The sequence below is a fragment of the Rhinolophus ferrumequinum genome, chromosome 6 (genome assembly GCF_004115265.2).
Source record: "Rhinolophus ferrumequinum isolate MPI-CBG mRhiFer1 chromosome 6, mRhiFer1_v1.p, whole genome shotgun sequence".
Taxonomy (NCBI): Eukaryota; Metazoa; Chordata; class Mammalia; order Chiroptera; family Rhinolophidae; genus Rhinolophus; species Rhinolophus ferrumequinum.
In genome coordinates this window covers 6,881,525-6,898,339 of record NC_046289.1, presented here as the reverse complement: position 1 = coordinate 6,898,339, position 16,815 = coordinate 6,881,525, and the positions used below count along the sequence as shown (strand labels likewise).

General features: G+C 37.1%; 1 protein-coding gene across 7 annotated transcripts in view; it reads left to right on the top strand.

The window, feature by feature from the left end:
- VRK1 (VRK serine/threonine kinase 1) overlaps positions 1-16,815 on the top strand; it is a 70,835-nt gene that overhangs the window by 52,176 nt on the left and 1,844 nt on the right. For 6 of the 7 annotated variants that reach the window (XM_033109262.1, XM_033109264.1, XM_033109266.1 and 3 more), the window contains 2 exons: positions 1,154-1,332; positions 13,694-13,784. In XM_033109262.1, coding sequence (XP_032965153.1) covers positions 1,154-1,332; positions 13,694-13,784 — 270 coding nt within the window. The remainder of the gene's footprint in view (positions 1-1,153; positions 1,333-13,693; positions 13,785-16,815) is intronic. The other variant, XM_033109261.1, reaches the window with a different exon arrangement.

The window sequence follows — 16,815 nt, the reverse complement described above, 5'->3', positions numbered from 1 at the left end:
CATGTATCCCAAGTATATAGAGTCTTGTCTGGCACATAGTGGGTGCTTAATAAATACTTGAATGAGAGAGAGAGAGAGAGAGAGAGAATGACAGGATCTCTTGATTGATTGCACATGGGGTGTAGGAAGAGAAGCTTGGCTTGAAGAGCTGGAAGGATGGAATTCTTGGTAACAGAGACAGGGCAAACCACATGGGGAGCAGGTTTTAGGGGCAGGCCAGGGCTTTCCATTTAGATCTGTTGGAGTTTGAGATGACAATTATACATCCAAAAGCCACTATATGAGGCAGTGTATACCTATTTCTCCAAAAATAAGACCTAGCCGGACCGTCCGCTCTAATGTGTCTTTTGGAGCAAAAATTATTGTAAGACCCGGTCTTATTTTTCTATAAGACCGGGTCTTATATGACATAATGTAATAAAAGACCAGGTCTTATATTAATTTTTGCTCCAAAAGATGCATTAGAGCTGATGGTTCGGCTAGGTCTTATTTTTGGGGAAACACGGTATACAAGTCTGGAAGTCAGGGGAAAGGGCTAGGCTGGGGATACACATATGTGAGTCGGGAGCCTAGAGATGGATTTTTGATGTTGAGAAGTATTGATCTTAACTAGTAAGATTTCTTTTTATGGATATGGTTCTGCCTCAGTGTACAGTAAACCTTTTATTCAGAAGCCGATTTTTTTCTTTTATGGGAAAACCAGGCCTTGCTTCTTTCTTCCACCTATTTTTGGTACGTATTTATTTCTCATTTATACAAAGAAAGCAGGAAAAAAAATGGCTGTAATATTCATTGTACTTAAGCACATTTTACTTTACAATCTTTATTCTAGGTCCTTTTTTATTTTTTGATAGCTTTAAAACTATGGTAGTTATTTTTGTGCATGTTTAAATTTTTAGTATGGCTTCTAATTGTGTCACTATTACAAAAATTTTTTTTACATTGTATCTAAAAACATAGTTTTGTTTGACCTAATCTGACAATTCCTGAGTTCAAAAGCATACTTTTCATTGAAGAAGTAATTGAAAAAAGTCATCTTTTAACATGATATACATTTGCATTCTAATTTTACTAGAACTACAAATTATTTTCTTAGGTAAATATGTTGTATTTATGATGAAAAAATTACAAAATTATTGTGCTATTATTTTAGATGAAATTGCTAAATACATGGAAACAGTGAAATCACTGGACTACGTTGAAAAACCTCGATATCAAAATTTGCGAGATATTCTTTTGCAAGGACTAAAATCTATAGGATGTAAAGATGATGGCAAACTGGAACTCCGCGCTGTGGAGAATGGAGGTTTGAAAGTGAAAACTGTATCAAAGGTGAATTTTGTCATTGGATTATTCTTTGGACTTCCTGTGATTATTGCAACAAATACTAATTTTAGTAAAGTAAATCAGTAGCTCAGTAAAGACAATAATAACAGATTGCTTGGCGATTAAATATTATCACCATTATACAAAGGCAGACTCTTTATGATACAGAAAACTATATAGAGGGTTGTAAAAAAATGAATGTTTGTACATTTTTTTTAAGTACAGTAGCAAGTTATTAAATTTCTAAAAATACTCTAACTTGGATAGTAATATCTGGCAGAGAGATTTTGACCAGGCACTCAATTCATAGTTTGTGTGTTTCCTTCTCTCAAGCGAACCCCTAGGGTTGAACTTGTGTCTGTTTTTCCTTGTTTGTTGGTGTGGTCAAAGTACCACTTGAAAGTTTTCTTCTTTGTTGGTGTGATATGTTTATCATTTGAACGTTATTTTATTCTTTATAGAAATATTATTATGTAAAGCTATGTACATGTATACAGAGGGATTAATTTTTTGGAAAGAAATAAGAAATAATGACCTTTATGGTAGAAGTATTATGCAGACATGTAAGTAACTCCTGGTATCACCTTAATATTTAGATTTTACAGGTATATATTAACTTACTGGTTTATTATTGGTTATTTCGAATAAATTGTTGACTTACTGATTTCCTTTATTAATCTGAAATTATTTAATAAAATGCATTAGCTAACTTTATATGGAAAAGGAAAACTGCTTTTAGAAGAAAGATGTTTTTTACATTATTGCCCAGTTTTACTGTGTTAACGCTGTGAGTTTCAGTAGATTCTTTTGGAAATCTCATATTCCAAACTATAAGAAAAAGGGTTGAAAACAAATTTTCTCTCTTTAAAATAAGAAGCAGCAAATGAAAAGGTTTTCGTAATTCTTTCTAACTGCTCATTGAGAAGTGAAGATCTCTGTTGCAGTGAGAACCTGTCCAGTGCCATTCCCCCTTCCTTTGCAAGTCACTGTTTGGGCCTATGTGCTGGAGAAAATTTGGTTTCTGCAGGTTGGCTGCCCATACAACTGAATAGATCTGTTTGCTGCAGAGCTAACATTTGTGACCTTATAATTCTCTTGTGTCCTTGGGTAGTTCAGAAGGCTGGAAATTTCCTGTTGGATCGTCTCCTACACGAATAAATCTTCATTTAGGCGGCAAAAAGGAACACCAAGTTGAACTATTAGGTTTCCTTTATTAATTTACTGCTTTTATTTTGTTATTATTGTCGTCTACATGGCTGACAGAAGGCTATTCTTAGTATTAGAAAGAAATTAATAAAAGTTAGGATTGGGTAAGATCATGAAGCTGCTTGATAGCCACGTAACTGTAGGTGAGTTACTGGTTTTGTTGGCCTTTTGTCTTTTTGTTTGTAAAAATGAGAGTTGGACCAGACCAGTTTTATAAAAACTTTTTTTCTTTTCTCCCAAAGAGGAAAGGCCTAGAACATTTTCTTCAAATAAATTGTAAATACCCTATGTCTAAAACACATAAAAGCAGAGCTCCACTGATTGAAAAATTGGGGACTCCTTACAAGGAAAAACTTTCTTTTTTGAGAAATTAGTATTCCATTTCTTTTTTGGCAAGAGGTATATAATCAGGGTGTCTTTTTTGCTCTGGTTACTAGGAAGCTCAGAGCTAAATATGATTCTATGATTAAAGACTATATTAATCCTTATAATTAGCATATTTGGTCCCTCTTTTTCTTTGTTGTAATTTTTTAAAGTTTTTTCAGATTTATTACTCAGATAATCCATATTTAAACTGTAGTTATTGTTTGCGAACCCATTTCCTTTTTGCAAATCCAGTTTTAGAATTGCAAAGGACCTTGGGGTTATGGGATTCATGCAGGCAGGCATTGGAACTGAGGCTTCTTGACTGTCTTCATTATACACTCCTGCCTCCACCTCAGTAGCTGATGTTAAGTCTGACAGCATTGGCATTTATACAAGTCTTTGCTAACGTCTTATTTTTCAATTTTCTAGTTTTGAGATATAATTGACATATAACACTGTATAAGTTTAAGATGTACAGCATGATGATTTGACTTAAATATTTCATGAAATGATTACCACAGTAAGTTTAGAAAAAAAATAAGAAAAAAGTGTATGTTCTTTGTATTGGTCAGATTCAAGTCTCTTTTGGAAAAAGGCAGGTGTAGTCAGTTCAGTCTGTTTCTCTTTATGTTCCTAAGAGATATCCATTATGGTAAAACATATAAGAATTGATCAGCAGTGGAATGAAGCAAGGTTTCAATCCATTGTTTACAGCCATGCGTGAGCATGATACAGTGTCTTTGGAAACTAGAGTGAAATATGAATTTACTCACTTGGAGTGTTTTCAGTCTCAATAGCCTAAGAGTTTTATTTAAAGCACAGAATTTTGGGATGACATAAAGCTGAAGAAGAAAGAATCTAATGATCAGTCTGCCCTTAAAAAGTACAGCCAAATTTTCATTATTGATTAGGAGTAAACACTTTCATTAGAATCTGGCAGTACAGTTTCAACAGTTACTGGATTTAGTGTGTACTCGTAAATCAACATTCGACAATTATGTATAAGGTCTAATTTATGTACCTGGTCCAGGCTGGGTCTCTAGGGCTGCCAAGATCAATAAGATAGAGTCCGTCCTTAAAGAATTCCGTCCTGTCCCATCTGGGCTAAGAATAGCTTAATTTACTGGCAGGAACTCAGCAAGTTAAAAGGACATTACTACCTCCATTAGCTATTTTCTTGTAGGGTTTTGATTAAGTTGCTTGCCCAAGCCAGCAAGGAGGGAGCTAGCCGTTCATTAGACTCTTGGGTGTCATCCCTGGAGATTCATTGAGTAGGTCTAGAGTGTGGCCCTGCAATTTATATTTGATTTTTTCCTTTTCAGATGCCATATATTACGAATACGAATATTCGTAATACGAATGAGGCGCGCATACCCTCCTTTCTACCTCCAAAGGTTTTGGTTTTTTTAGGTTAGATTATACTAGTTGGCTTTTCTGGAGTTCCTCTGAAAAATCACTCACCACTGTTAAGTAGGTCCTCGCTGGCACTCAGCCTGGAACGTGGCCGAGAATTGAACAAGAGCACAGGCCTTCCTTGTGAGTCTGGCCTGCGGCTGCTCTGGTGGCCGGCTTCCTGACTCGGAGGTCACTGTCCCTCATGTACTATTTAATTTATACCATGCTGCCTATTATTTAAGCTAGACTGCCCCAAATGTACCCTTGCAATTTGGTTAAAGTCTGTCTAGCTCTTTCAGCATGGTAGAGTAATAGGAACTATATTTTAAATATCTAAATTTAGGTTGTTGAAGTTGATAATTTGGTTTTGCTCTTTTAATAAGGGATGAATTTTTTAAAAGCTTTCTCTCTGTGGAAATAATAACGTTCTGTATCTTGCTCATAAAATTGTTGGGTGGATTAAATGAGATGTAGAAAGTGACTAGAACAGTGCTAGACACGTAGCAAGTGATCAGTAAACGTTAATGTTATTGTTAAAGTTTCCCTAAGTATTTAAGTTTACTCAAGTCAAGAAAATAACACGTGGAGCATTTTTATTTGAATCTATTAACATCTTTTGAACTAAGAACTTACAAATTTAAAAGTTCGGTTATGAGATAGATTAGGCAGATGTGAATGAAGACGGGCTTACATTTCGCTTGGAGAGTGTGTGTGTTTAAATAAGTTGTTTTGCATAGTAAATGATTGGGAACTGATAAAAGTCGGTTTTGCAACAAAGACGAGGTGGTAATTACTGTGAAATAAAGACACCAAAATGCAGCTCCATACCTTATTCATATTAAAAATACATGAATCAAGTTAATGTGTTTGAAGTTAACTTTTTCCCTGGAGCTGCTGATTGATGCTGAGGGTTATAGGTAGTTGACAGAAAGCAGAGGACTTCCAAGTGCCAAAGAATTCTGTGTCTGCCGTCCCCTCCCTGTGTGGTTAGGAATGAGGCATTTTGTGGACGTGGCCCTATTCCGGGAGGTCAGGCAGTCTGTTTTCAGCAGAACGCTAAGCCTGATGATTTATTTTGTATGAAACTGGTTCATGTATGACTTGAACCCATTTAATTTCCCACCATTACATACATAGGGTTGATTTTCATTGGCCTTTTTAGTTGGCAGTGTTACAGTTTCTGAGTTTTATGCTTTATTTTGAGAGTCCTCCAGGGGATTCGCTGGTGCTCGGTGCTGGTCATAGGATACCGACCCTTTAAACTTTAGGTTATCGTTGAACATTTATGTAGTACTCAGTGTTCTGTCAGAACTTTTAAATTATTTTATGTATATTTTACAGCATTGATGTGAGGTACATGTTGGGCCTTACAGCCATTAATTATTATTATGTATTTATATAGCTATTTTTTCCCTCAGAGGAGCTCAAGGCACTTAAAATCTCCTAGTGATTTGAGGCATAAAATATTAAAGGCAATTAAAGCAAGACTAGACGCCCATTTGCCACTCTTCATAAATTGCCCTTGAAACACCTTAGCTTGGCTAAAAGTGTTTTTTAACATTAATGGTACAGATCATGGAGCCCTCAGAGGAAAATATGAATGAGGAGGTATCATAGTAATTCCAACTTAGAAGAGAATACAGTGACGTTAGTTTTCTAGACCTTAGTTTATCAAGTCTGCAGAAACTTCTTTTATTAAGTGACCACAGGTTTGATCATGTTGGAAGTTTCCTGGTCCTTGTGAGGTGAATGATGTTAGAGCACGAAAGGCTGTTGTTGCCAGCAAGTTGGAAGTTGGATTTCCTGGTTTTGAAATGCTATTGGGAGATCTTTCCAGGCTGTGGTTGCCCGTATCACATGAAAATTTGATGAGAGTAAGTTCTCATGCATGTAGTAGTCCGTATATCATGTGCTCAGGGTTCAGCTTGCTTTCCAGCTCATTGTCTGCTCATTCACCAAGTGTTTTTTTCTGGGAGGATGAATGACAACAGGACTTGAAAGCAGCTCTTTTCTGTCCTCAGCAGGCCCAACTTCCGAAAGAACACATACTTGTTCCAAATAAGCCAGTAGACATATTATGCGTACTTTGTGAAAGCAGTGCTTTTGCTCAAAAATGTATTGCCCATAGCAAGGAGTTGAATCTGATTGCCAACTAGGTGAAGTTTTTCCCCCTTTATTTATTTATCCTGACAGAGCCTAAAAATGCATCCGTATTTTTTTGGCACACTCAAAAATTAGCAGTAATTTTTAGTGCATCATTTTCAGATAATTATGGTAAACTTTTCATTTTTCATGGTGTTATAAGAGTGGGATAGCTTAAACTAGTGAAGACCATATCTATTCCAAATATCTATTCCAAACTTTGTTAGTCATCTATTTAAACATTTTCTTATGCTAAATCCTTTCCCCAGACCTGTTAACAGTTAGCAAAATTACTTGAGTTGTACTTTCTCTTCCCACCCGCAGAATAGATAAGTAAAAGTGTTGACAGAAGAGAGATTTAAATTTAAACAAATAAACAATAACAACCACAACAAAACAATCAGGTTGACCCTGAAGTATGCATGTGTTACATTGACACATGGATTGATACTTAATAGAACGGACTTCCACGTAAGAGGGATTACCCTGGATACTTAAGACTCATTTATGGAACTCTAAAATGATTTCTTACAGGCTTACATAAATAGTTTTAGAAATTTAACCTGTGTGTGCTTAATTTTATAAAAGCTAAAATTATTCTATTCCCTTAATCTGTTTTTTAGTGTGTCCTTTTGAACTTGAGAATAAAGCCTGTAAAGGTGCCAGGCACACAGTAGGTGTTTAGTAAATATGTGGTGGGGTTTCTACCTCTGTGAAGATGGAGGGCAGTGTTACTGCAAAAGGAAATGGTCAGGAGGCTTTTCTAAATGAGGAAAATCATGTCCGTGCTCACCTCGTAGGAGGGAAGTAGAGAGAAGTGTGGAGATGGGCTCCACCAAGCACACAGACTTAGGAAGGGCTACATCAAAGGGAAAGCACAACCGGAATCCGCTGCTTCATGGGAAAAGTCACGTCAGGGGGCGGTGTAGTTCTGTGGAAGGAAATCGTAGTAAGAACAGAGCTGAATTCTAGTCTTTTCACCACCGCCAGCGGAGAAACACTGAGAAAATTCTCTTGGCCCTCTTTTGTCCCAGCCTCAGTTCTTTCTATATAGTGAAATTTTTTTTTTTAATTAAAGTTTATTGAGGTGACAATTGTTAGCAAAGTTACAAAGTTAGCAAAGTTAGATTTCAGGCGTACAATTCTGTAATACATCATCTATATATCACATTGCGTGTTCACCACCCAGAGTCAGTTCTCTTTCCATCACCATATATTTGATCCCCTTTACCCTCATCTACCACCCCCCTTCCCCCTATACCCCCTGGTAACCACTAAACTATTGTCTGTATCTATGAGTTTTTGTTTCTTTATTTGGTTGTCTTGTTCTTTTGTTGTTTTCAGTTTTATATACCACATATCAGTGAAATCTTATTGTTCTCTACTTTTTCTGTCTTATTTCGATTAGCATTATAATCTCAAGATCCATTCATGTTGTTGCAAATGGCACTATTTCATCTTGGCTTTATGGCTGAATAGTATTCCATTGTGTATATATACTACAACTTCTTTATCCATTCATCTATCGAAGGACATTTTGGTTGTTTCCATGTCTTGGCCACCGTAAATAAAGCAGCAGTGAACATTGGAGCACACATGTCTTTATGGATAAATGTTTTCAGATTTTTTGGGTAGATACCCAGGAGAGGGATTGCTGGGTCATATGGTAATTCTATTCTTAATTTTTTGAGGAACCTCTACACTGTCTTCCATAGCGGCTGTGCCGATCTGCATTTCCAACAGTGTATGAGGGTTCCTTTTTCTCCACAGCCTCTCCAACACTTGTTACTATTTGTCTTGTTTATGATAGCCATTCTGACTGGGGTGAGGTGATATCTCATTGTGGTTTTTATTTGCATTTCTCTGATGATTAGTGATGTTGAACATTTTTTCATATGTCTGTTGGCCATTTGTATGTCCTCTTTGGAGAAATGTCTCTTCAGGTCCTCTGCCCATTTTTTAATTGGATTGTTCGTTTGTTTTTGTTGTTGTTGTTGAGTTGTATGAGTTCCTTATATATTTTGGATATTAGCCCCTTGTTGGAGGCCTTGTTTGCAAAAATCTTCTCCCATTTGGATGATTGCCTCTTTACTTTGTCGATGGTTTCTTTTGCTGTGCAGAAGCTTTTAAGTTTGATATAGTCCCATTCATTTATTTCAGCTTTTACTTCCCTTGCCTTTGGAGTCAAATTCATAAAATGCTCTTTGAACCCAAGGTCCATAAGTTTAATCCCTATGTTTTTTTCTATGTAGTTTGTTTCAGATCTTATGTTTAGGTCTTTGATCCATTTTGAATTAATTTTGGTACATGGTGACAGATAGCAGTCTAGTTTCATTCTTTTGCATGTGGCTTTCCAATTTCCCAGCACCATTTATTGGAGAGGCTGTGTTTTCTCCATTGTATGTTTTTTGCTTCTTTGTCGAAAATTATCTGTCCATATTTATGTGAGTTTATTTCTGGGTTCTCAATTCTATTCCATTTGTCTGTGTGTCTGTTTTTCTGCCAATACCATACTGTTTTGATTATTGTTGCCCTGTAGTACAAGCTGAAGTCAGAAAGTGTGACAGTGAATTTTAACTAAAATACACTGGGTTTAGTTATGGTGTAACACCTGTATTTGGCTTACCTTCATAGAAGATATATCCTTTTTTTAAAATTACTATGTACTAAAAAATATTCTATTTTTGATTACTATTAAGGAATGTAATAGTAATTTATAAAGTGTATACTTTGCATGGTGATTTCAAGTGGCCTTAGTCAAATAAATAAATGAAATGTTTAGTGCAGTCACATATTTCTATTTAGAATTCTTTGTTCTTTGACACGTGTGTGCAATACCAAACATTTAAAAATTTTAGGCTGTATAGTTTCTACAATGAACATTTCTGACTTTTGTAATAAGGGGAAAAACCCAACCATGGTCTCTGAGTGAGTACTCATCATGATACAGCCATGAATCTAGTCGGCTTTTCTTAGCGGCTGTTGAAAGCATCCAGAGGTGATTTTTTGATGTTTGACTTGGAAAGCAAAGAATTGGTCTTTGGTTTCTTGCCTGTGCAGATTTTTATACTCTTTTCCATTAAAATTGCTCTGAGTATAACTGTTCTCCAATCACTGTTTAGACTATTGGTAAATGATCAGTCCAAATGCATCTGGCTGATTTGTCTTCCTCTTTCTAAATTGGAGGTGAGAAGCTGTTAGTTAACTAAATTTGAGCCCAGCACATTTAAGCACTTCAAAAATACAATGTGTAGTATATACGCTAATACCCTTTCACACAAACGTAATTTTTTGAAGATATTTAGCTGTGCTGAATTAAAAGAAAACTCTTAGTTTATATAAGTCATTGTTGTGTGTCATACAATAGTTTGGTTTCATTTATAAATGCAAGTAAAGGCGCCTGTGAAACCTGGTATGGAACACGACAAAATCAGAGATTAGCATATTCACTTTGTAAAGTCGTTTTCTGTCCAAAGAGAACAAAAATACAGTCGGCCCTCCGTATCCGTGGGTTTTCTTACCGCAGATCCAGCCAACTTCAGATCAAAAATGCCCATAAAAAAAAAAATCCCGTAAAGTTCCAAAAAAGCAAAACTTGAATTTGCGATGTGTTAAGCCCTGAGCTGGATCCACACGCATGCAGTGATGTGTAGGCAGAGCCCACGGTGGCCTATGTGCAAATATGCATACGGGTTATGTGCAAATACCACACCATTTTATATGAGGGACTGGAGCAGCCTCTGGTTTAGGATTCCAAGAGGGGCAGTGCTGGGACCAGTCCCCTGCAGATACCCAGGGACAGCTGTGTGCACGCACTGTCCGAAGTCTAATTAATAGTTGACGAATAGCAAAATGAAGCATTTGGAGATAATCAGGAGACAGAAGCTGGCAGCAGATTGTTTGGAATTTTACTCATTGCTTACCAAATGAATAACATACTTAGATACTGTTTGTTTGTTTTTTTAAAATTGTTAATGGGGTAAAATATGCATAACATAAAATTTAACATCTTAACCATTTTTTAAGTACAGTTCAGTGGCATTAGGTACGTTCACATTGTTGTGCAACTGTCACCACCATCCATCCCTAGGACTCTTATTCTTGCGAAACAGAAGCTCTGTATCCATTACAAACTAACTCCCTATTTTCCTCACCTCCCCCAGACCCCAGCTCCTGGCAACTCCCGTTGTACTTTCCGTCTCTATGAGTTTGATTACTCTAGGTCCTTCGTAGAAGTGGAATCATACGGTATTTGGCTTATTTCCCTGAGCACAACATCCTCAGGTTCTTCATATCGTAGCATGGGTCAGAATTCCATTCCTTTCTAAAAAAATTATCTTTCAATTAAAGTGACATACAATATTATATTAGTTTCAGGTAGCTAACATAGTGATTAGCCATTTATGTAACTTATGAAGTGATCACCCCAGCGATCTAGCAGCCACCTGACGCCATACACAGTTATAACAATGTCATTGATTGTATTCCCTGTGCTGTACTTTACATCCTTGTGATGGTTTTTATAACTGTGATGGCAGCTGGTACTTAGATACTATTAAACTTGAAGGTTTTGGTTTTTTTAAAAATTGGTCTTAGTCTATAGACCATTGGCCATTTCTATCCAAACTACATATGTCGTCAGAAGAGTTGAGCAGGAGACACCCAGCTGAAGTGCGGATGAATAAAATTCAGTGCTTCACCTAATGCGTACTGCTTAAAACACAGGTGTTCCTTCTGTTGGTTGAATACTGTCTGATTTTCATTCGGATGTAATTTACCTGCATGGAGATTAAGAAAGCTCCTTTTTATTAAATAAGCTTGAAAACAAGATGAATGTACTAGGTTCTTGGGTAGAATGTATTGGATAGCTCCCTTTAAAATGAGCAGTTAGAAATCTGCCCCTCTAAAACTGTAAAATGCATTTTCTTCTGTATGGAAAGCAGTATGGTCCTGAAATATTCCTCCTTAATTTTGGTCCAGATGAACAGAAGTGTCTGTGTTTATTCCTGCCTAATGCATCACAGATCTGCTGACATGCTAACCTCGGAGCCTTGGCTGGCATTACTCAGGCCTGTGCACCGGCAGGAAAGATGGACCTAATGCACAGTCCGTCAGTGCAGTTTGCATATGGAAGCTCTCACAGGGGAGCTGCCTCGTGCCAGCTGAGGCTTACCTGCCCACTGCAGTTATTGTATGTAATTATCGAACCAATCTGTTGAGCCCAGCAGGGTTTAGATGGTAATCATGAAGCAACACTTCGGAGAAGAAAGATGGAAGGCACTCTCCCCTTCTCTCCTCAGCTATATGAAGTTACAGCCACTCTCACAGCTATTTTTGAGAAGGAATACCTCCATATACAAATCTGCTAAGTGAATGCTTTTAACGTTTCCTAAGCTTTAGTCAAGTTGTTATTTTTGTATATGTGAAGCATTTTCTTTAGGAACATGGTGGGTATCTCTTGAGTTCTGATCTTTCCATAGCCACTTTAAGAATATTTTCAAATAATGGAATTAATTGTAATACATAGATAATGACAGTTCTGAACATTTGGAAGTTTCAAGATAACGAGGTTTGAATAGAGTTGGGCTTTCCCACATAATTCTCGTTGGAACAGAAGCCATGGTTGCCATTAGGAAAAAGGAACTGTGCCGTCAGCAGGTATTATACTCTTTGCAGCTGTACACACAATGGCCCGAAGCACGGAAAATTCTTAGATGAAGTTTAATAGTAATTGTTAGGAAATAAAAATGAGGACATTCTGATGTATTGCGAATCTGTGAAATTTGGGAAGTATCAGATGATTTCTTAAATGATACAGACTTATTTTAGGCAACCTAGAGAAGCTTTGAGTTATAATTTGCATTTTAACACATTTAAATTTGACACTACATGGGATAAAGTTATATGAAAAATACAAAGTTTTAAATTTATTACTAAAGTCCTTCTCTAGTTATACCTACATAGGGAGATGTTAAGTCATTTACAAACTTGTCACAGAAAGAAAGTAGTTAGAAAATGTTGTAGTGATAGGAAATAATACAACGAAATTGAATGAACATTTGGGAAGAATGGATGGTGACAATGCAAGCACTAACTCCTAAGTAACACTCAACTGGAAAACTAAATAGAAAATAGGGAAGACCTGAGAGAATGGTGGAAAATCCAACCTGTCGTGTGAGATCTTAGGAGAGCTATGTACTTTTAAGACTCTTCCTTTACAATAAGGTTTATGGCCCTCTTAAACCTTAATAAAAATGTATCAAAACATTTATTGGAAGTTTGCCATTATTGATTCATGAATAGAATTTTACCACCAATTTGTAGCGTATAACCACTGAGATAAAATGTGGGGCAAGGCGTCTGTTTTCCCGTTTATCAAGTCGGTTACTCTCTCCCCAGACGTACATGGTAAAATGGGGAAAATAAGCATCATTGGCCTCAGTGAGTGGTGATATCAAGTTTATAAAACACTGCTTTAAAAGAGTTCCTGTATAATCATCCTCATGGTTAAAGCATGGCTTTCAGTGGTGAACTATATGAAGCATAAAACGTTAGAGGCAAACGTACCCACCATGCAGACTGGATAGTTGGTGGTTCTCGTAATCCCATTTTCTTCCACCCCCTGTCCCTTCCTTTAGGTGACCACTACCCTGAAGTGGTACACAGTCGTCCCCCTCATCCGCATTTCTCTTTCCTTGGTGTCAGTTACCTCCAGTCCACCGTGATCTGAAAATAGTAAATGGGAAATTTCAGAAATAAACGATTCATAAGTTTTAAATGGTGCACTGTTCTGAGCAGCATGCTGAAATCTCGAGCCATCTGCCTGACACATGATTCACCCCATTGTCCAGCGCCTCCCCCGACCGCCCGGTAGTCACTTAGTGGCCGTCTGGGTTATCAGATCGGCTCTCACAGCATCCCGTGCTTGTGTTCATGTCACCCTTATTTTACTTAACAGTGGCCCCGAAGCGCGAGAGCAGTGCTGCTGGCGGTTCAGATATGCCTAAGAGAGTTTCCTTTAACTGAAAAGTTGTGTACGTACAGGAAAAAGCATACACAAGTACTACCCACAGTTTCAGACATCCGCTGGAAGGCTTGGAATGTATCCCTCTCAGATAAGGGGGGACTACGGTATATTCTTCCTGTAGGTCTTAACACACCCACACCTGTATAGATTCATGTATATGGTAAGTTTGTATATTTACTTCTTTGACCATCAGACTACATCTCTCTCTCTTTTTTAATTTTCATATGGAAGAAGCGAAAGAAAGAAATTGAGGAAAGTACAGAATCTAGTGTTGAAGAGATGGAATGGTCAGATGCGCAGACAGAAACAACCATACAAACCCGTAAGTAGGACGTTTTGCCTGTTAGCTTTTTCCCTATGTAAACACGAATTTCCTTTCCTTTCACCAAATAAGAGGTTAACTATTTGAGTCATCGCATTTAGATTTTATAATAAAGTATCCTAAGAGAAGATGTCATTTGTGTAGTATGGGTCACAGTGTCTTTTGTACACACATTGTGTTACTGTTCACCGTGATTATGACATTGGGACAAGGAGCCGCTCATCTTGCAGATAGGGACCCGGAGACACCGAGCATCTAAGTGACAGAGCAGTTGAGAGGCTTAGACCTGGAGACCAGAACTCGTAACTCTCAGGCCCCTCCCTTGCCATTTCCGTGCACTCATCCACGTGCGTGGGGAGGAGAGCGCGTGTCAGGACTCAGCTGGTTGGCACGTGCGTCTCTTGTGGCTTCCAGATTCCTCTTCCCGGAGCTGCCCCATCGTTCCCCACAAAACGCCAGCCCTTCTTTCTCAACAAGTTTGGACATAAGGAGTTAAAACCTCGAATCATCGTTTTTCAAAGCTCTTGAAGCAAAAAGTGAGGCATAAAAGTATTTTTTCGATGGCTCATAAGCTGGATCTGAAGGCGCTTCCATGGGGAGTGCTTCTGGAAATGACATTAGCAGAGGGAGCATCTGCAAAGGCAAAACGAGGCTGGACTATTTTTTTTTGTTGGTCCTTGATTTCTAATGTAAAAGGCTTATTTTCGGTAAAAAATTTCATTCAAGTGTAAGTGCCCTGTTGAGTTAGGTCAGAGGTGTACTGTGCTTTGGCAGAAGCACAGGGCATGTTTGTGGAAGGCAAAATCTCAGTTTTCTAAGAGAATCATCTTTGCCCAGGTTTTATGAATATTTTCTTCATTATATGTATGGGTAAGACATCCTTAGGTTTATCTGAACTTACCCAAGAGAATACTTGGAGTACCTGAATAGGGAATGTATAACTTCACTGTGGAAGCTAAAGGTTTTGAAGCAGTCCCCTCTCTCTTCTGCCGCCACCTTCCATTCCCTACTATTCCCCACCCCCCATCCCCTGTCTTGTTCATTTTGTTACTAGGAAGTGAGGCGTCCCAAGGAGCAGTACATGGAAGCATGTCTCAGCCAGAGGCTGGCAGCAGCAGCTATGACAGTGAGTGAGAGCAAAATTGAGGAGCATTTCTAAAGATGGAGTAATATACTTACTTAAAAAAATCTCTTCAATTCTAAAACTGGCAGTTTTAGTTTAGGGAAGGTCCTCCGCGGTTCTAGTAAGGTTGGTACTCATTTAGACCAAAACCAAGTCACAGCTGTGCGTGAGGAAGACTCAGGCTCTCGACGGCCTGCAGGTCACTGCTACTGAGCGGTGCTTCATGAGCAGCAGAGGTATTTGTTTTGATACATAATGATTTTAAATTTAACCATAATTATAAAAAATGCTTTTTGTACCTAAAATGTTAACTTAAGGTCCTTATACTGTTAGTTTTTACTGTGAGAAAATATATTAGTATTTTTGTTTTACTTAATGACCAAAGAAGAGAGTAGATCCCATTGCTAATTTAAGGAGAACAATCCAGATATTTTTTGATATAAAAATAGAAGATAAAGAATAATCAGATTCTCCCTTATATAAACTCTGAGTTGCTGTACTTAAATGCTGTCTTATTTCCCCATTGTAATTCATTTTTTTCCCTAAAGTATGAGCCTAGTTAAGGTATTTTACTATCTAAACATTCATAAAAGAGAGAACTATTACCTGAGATGGTAAAATGTTATTGCTTCTAGAAAAAAGAAAAACAAAAACCAAGAGGCCATGAAAATGTATACATTTGTATTTATCAGTTTAAAGTAACTTGAAGAAAGCACATTATTACGTTTGAAGTTTTTTTAAAAAGTGTGTAATACAGTTCAGCGAATTCTGTGTTTTAGAGCTTTAAGATTTTGTGTCATAAACGTGTTTCAAGAATAGTTACCTCTAGCAGCAGCTTTAGAAATGTCAGTTTCTTCATTAACAATTTTATTTTCAAACACAATTTATGGTTTACAATATGGTAAGAGATTTTTCTCACTGTGTGCTCTTTCAAAACGCTCTGCCTAGCAAAATGGGAGCAACTTTCCTTTAATATCTATTTAGACCGTTTTAAAAACGTGTATAATTTTCTTGATACACCTAAACTCATTTTGACTAGTTGGGGGTCTATTGTGTAAGAACACATTCTGAAAGCTTTCAAAATGTGTATTGTGTAGGTTTTCTCAAAGAAAGAGAGGGGGTGATGGCGTGGTTTTCAAGAAGAACAGAGGCCTCTAATCCTTTTATTTTTATGCAAGGCATAATTTTTACCAATTGAGAAAATTTGGTTATTTGCTGCAAGTAATTTCTTTCCCCCACAAAATGATAAGCCTTAAAAAACCATGTGTATTCTGGCATTTCAAAACCATACCAATATTTCAGAATTGTACTAAAAATGAGTTAATGTAGCCATGATACTTATGGCTAGTATATTTTGTCCCTACTGTTCATAAAGTGGACAGGGCTCAACAACCGAGTCTTGTTTTTTTTGTTGTTGTTTTTTTTGGAGATACCTTTGATTTTGGACCATTCTTGAGGATTCTGAGGAAAACATGATTGATGTTTACCTCTTGAGTATCTTCAGTCTAGTTAAGAAAGAGGTAATTTTAAGGGCACCCTACAAAGAAATTTTCCGCTTGTTTTTTTCCTTTGCATTATAAAATCATAGACGAGTATCCTAAATTTTTGTTCGTCAAATATTAACTTTTACACATTAGTCTTATGATTGGACTTTTTACCAATAGTAGCATATTATGAAAATGAATGTATTTTTTAAAAAGACTAGAAGGAAAATAGATTTTTTTCTGCAGCCATCAGAATTGATTATTTGGGAAATATTGAATCGATACATGCTGCAAAGTGTCCAAGTTGCATAATACTGATCATATAAGAAATTCCAGGTGGTGATAGCATTTTTAATTGCAGTGGGAAACTTTAAAACTAGATGGAAGGGGATAAGCAGCAATAATACTTAATTTAAGAGGAAAG